The 3,655-nt window shown below is 41.3% G+C and overlaps 1 protein-coding gene across 2 annotated transcripts; it reads right to left on the reverse strand.

Moving 5' to 3' along the window:
- Positions 1 to 1,141: 1,141 nt before the first annotated feature.
- LOC311096333 (uncharacterized protein) lies at positions 1,142 to 3,264 on the reverse strand. 2 transcript variants are annotated; one of them, XM_084135397.1, is made up of 4 exons: positions 2,523 to 3,264; positions 2,137 to 2,280; positions 1,736 to 1,944; positions 1,298 to 1,460 (listed from the first exon to the last, which is right to left on the reverse strand). In XM_084135397.1, the coding sequence occupies exons 1-4, from the start codon at positions 2,698 to 2,700 to the stop codon at positions 1,434 to 1,436; spliced, it is 558 nt and encodes a 185-aa protein (XP_083991523.1). In that variant the 5' UTR covers positions 2,701 to 3,264; the 3' UTR covers positions 1,298 to 1,433. The 2 variants fall into 2 exon arrangements, with proteins under 2 accessions (XP_083991522.1, XP_083991523.1); XM_084135396.1 differs by having other exon boundaries at positions 1,142 to 1,944.
- Between the last annotated feature and the right edge of the window lie 391 nt (positions 3,265 to 3,655).

The following is a 3,655-nucleotide window of genomic DNA, read 5'->3' on the forward strand; positions in this document are numbered from 1 at the left end:
GGGATGTAAAGAGGGAGGAGAGAATGTAAAGGGGATGTTAAGAGAGAGGAGAGAATTTAAAGGGGATGTAAAGAGGGAGGAGAGAATTTAAAGGGGATGTAAAGAGGGAGGAGAGAATGTAAAGGGGACGTAAAGAGGGAGGAGAGAATGTAAAGGGGACGTAAAGAGGGAGGAGAGAATGTAAAGGGGATGTTAAGAGAGAGGAGAGAATTTAAAGGGGATGTAAAGAGGGAGGAGAGAATGTAAAGGGGACGTAAAGAGGGAGGAGAGAATGTAAAGGGGACGTAAAGAGGGAGGAGAGAATGTAAAGGGGATGTTAAGAGGGAGGAGAGAATGTAAAGGGGACGTAAAGAGGGAGGAGAAAATGTAAAGGGGACGTAAAGAGGGAGGAGAGAATGTAAAGGGATGTAAAGAGGGAGGAGAATGTAAAGGGGACGTAAAGAGGGAGGAGAAAATGTAAAGGGGATGAAAAGAGGGAGGAGAGAATGTAAAGGGATGTAAAGAGGGAGGAGAATGTAAAGGGATGTAAAGAGGGAGGAGAGCATTAGGCTTGTTGGACTTCATGCAGCGCTGCGCAGACCGATCAGCAGCTGACTTGAGCAGTGCATGCCGGTTAGAACTTGTGTCCGACTTCAGACAGCGAAGCCCCGTGACTGTGACGTATGGTATCAGAGTACGGCGAGAGCGATTGGAGAGCAGGAGGACTCAGCCAGCGCAGCTTCTCCAGAGCGACTCATGAGCTCTGATGACGACACAACTGATCCACGATTGGCCGAATCCACTGCAACACAATGATTAAGAGTTAATTCTCACACCTTTAGTTCCACTAATGCTCACAAATCTGTTTTTATAACAGTGAAATCCCCTTTCATGTAGTCACGCTGTTATATTGTCATGTTTATCCAAATAAAACTGATACAATGTAGACCCCACTTCATCGGTATTTAGGCTTATGTTGAACTTTATTCTTGTACAAACAGATGCTGTATTAAGCAGTACATGTATTGCATGAAAATGTCTCTGAAATATCTGTGTATTTGGCAAATAATGCATTTATTTCACTTCAGCTGTGGTAAAGTATGCAAACACAGCGTGAGCGTCTCTCAATTTTAATTTCTATACCTTTATCCTTATTTCTTTTAATTTAGCTCCATTTCTTACAAAAAGAGTATAATGTGCAAAGTGTTAAAGTGTTTGTGCCTCCCTACAAACCACCCTTTCTTTAAGAGTCGTGATCCTGTTCCGCACATAATTTCTCACACCAGTCCATGTTCGCTGCTTCAAAGCTTCTGGCTCTGCGTCACTACGGGAAGCAGAAAGTGTCCGACTCACGTGTCTGTTTTCAGCTCCTCCCGCCTGCACACTGCAACTCTCACCGATCGGTTACATCCAGCCACGGCCCATGTCCAACACACCTATTCACTCTTCCCTTTTTATCCTCTTAACATTCTCTCCTCCCTCTATGACAGAAATATCAAAAAGTTTAACATGACATTCCATCCAACTTCATTGCAACTGAACAAAGAAAACTGAATAATGAAAATTGACTATCTTAATATCCTCTACTTCTTCATTAGCCTTCTTATACTCTAACTTTGCACTTTATATTCTGTTTCATTCCATCCTCAAAATATTTCTACACCTATATCCTCATTTCTTTTAATTTAGCTCCATTTCTTACAAAAAGAGCATAATGTGCAAAGTGTTAAAGTGTTTGTGCCACCCTACAAACCACCTTTTCTTTAAGAGTCGTGATCCTGTTCCGCACATAATTTTTCACACCAGTCCATGTTCGCTGCTTCAAAGCTTCTGGCTCTGCGTGAATGCATCTTTCACAGTCTTGCTTACCAGGAACTTTGTATGTCTTGATGAACTTCATCATGTGTCTCTCTACTGCTTTTACCTCACTGTCCTCCCATTTCTTTTTTGGAGCGTTTGAAGAACCTATGAAATAGTTAAAAACAAGTAAATACTCATTACACATTCTCATTACAACTAAATTGGTGAGTAAAGACCAAATCAAGACTAATGTGTCCTAATGTGTATATTTTTTTCATTTGGCTGGATATTGCTGCATGGAGCTGATTCATGTTTATTTGATTATTGTTGTTTGTGTAGTTTAGAGATTTTTCTTACCTTGATCCTCCCATGAAACAGATTGATCAGATTGAACAAGTTGATCAGTCTCTGCTGGTGCTGTTTTCTGAGATAGGTCACTGTAATCCTCCTCATCACTTGACATGGAATCACCTTGGGCCTCAAGTTGCTCTAAATAATTCACTGACAAAAAAATTTACACTTTATTGCTTATACTTACCATCTGTGACATGATTATATATGTTACCGGCAAAGTGTGAAATCCCGTTATTGTATAGAATGCCTGATGGTTACCTAAGTTACCTACCTACATTACCTAGGGCATTCTATAGAATTCCGGATTACACACTTTGCCGGTAACATATACATTGTTTTGCAAATATGTAAAGAACAGATACACACAGACAGTCCAAGTATACTCGTACCATTTGGGTCAATTTCAATGTCATCAAGTTTCTTTCCTTTGTAGTCAGACAGTGTTCCTTTCTCCATGGCCATTAGCAGCTGGGAGAGCACTTGTTCAACAGGATGGGGTCTGATGTGACCAAACATACCAAAAATCAGCTCAGATGAATCGGATGGTAGTTCTTCTGGACATGACATTGTCAAAAGTGCTTTGATACATCCAACATCTCCCAACGAGGCAGGTAGTTCATCTGATCAATTTATGACTGTACCATCACCAAAAAAGATGAAATGCCAATCTAAAGAGACAAACACCTTGTCTGGTGATAAGACTTTTATTCAGTCAATGCCATCACCAAAGACGGAACTCCGCAAGGCGTACAAGAAGCAGTATTGCCTTAATTGCTCTAAGCCATATTCAAAAATGGCAAGACACCTTGAATTTGTCCATCGCAACGAAGTGGGGGTTGTAAAGGCAATAGCATTTCCAAAACATTCCAAAGAAAGACGAGTACAGTTGAACCTCCTTTGAAAAAGGGGCAACTTTGCCCACAACACAGATGTGGTGAGACAAGGACATGGGGAGATGATTGCCTACTACCGTTCAAAAAATAGACAAAGAGCCAAAGAATTTATTCACTGCATTTACTGCCAAGGGCCTTATAACAAGCGTAGCCTTTGGAAACATATCAAAAACTGTCCTCTGAAACCTAAAGATGATGATGCCCAGGGCAGGAAAAGAGTTCGACCTCTGTGTGCTCTAAACACACCAGTCGGCTTAGAAGTGAGCAAAGGTTTCAAGAAAATAGTGTCCTTTATGAACTATGATGAAGTTTCGCGTGTAGTTCATACTGACAGATGCATCTTTCCTTTGTAGTCAGACAGTGTTCCTTTCTCCATGGCCATTAGGACTTTACTCATTTTTGCCAGCTGCAGTGTTCCCTCTGCGATGGACAAACTCAAGGTGTCTGGCCATTTTTGACCATGTCATGTCCAGAAGAACTACCATCCGATTCATCTGAGCTGATTTTTGGTATGTTTGGTCAACATCGCTGTAGTCTGTGACATCGCTGTAGTCTGTGTCACAGACGGTACTTCCTGAATACTGAATGAGAGAATATAACACTTACTCAAGGCAGTGGTTCCTGTAACA

This window comes from Abramis brama, assembly GCF_963993115.1.
Source record: "Abramis brama genome assembly, chromosome: 14".
In the NCBI taxonomy this organism is placed as follows: Eukaryota; Metazoa; Chordata; class Actinopteri; order Cypriniformes; family Leuciscidae; genus Abramis; species Abramis brama.

What these genes read in the sequence shown, in the direction of transcription:
- LOC311096333 (XM_084135396.1), bottom strand. Translation starts at nt 2,700, where the DNA reads ATGTCATGTCCAGAAGAACTACCATCCGATTCATCTGAGCTGATTTTT. An exon ending in CATTGAAATTGACCCAAATG is followed by an intron (nt 2,281 to 2,522) that starts GTACGAGTATAC and finishes TTTTTTTGTCAG; the next exon opens with TGAATTATTTAGAGCAACTT. An exon ending in TGTTTCATGGGAGGATCAAG is followed by an intron (nt 1,945 to 2,136) that starts GTAAGAAAAATC and finishes ACTATTTCATAG; the next exon opens with GTTCTTCAAACGCTCCAAAA.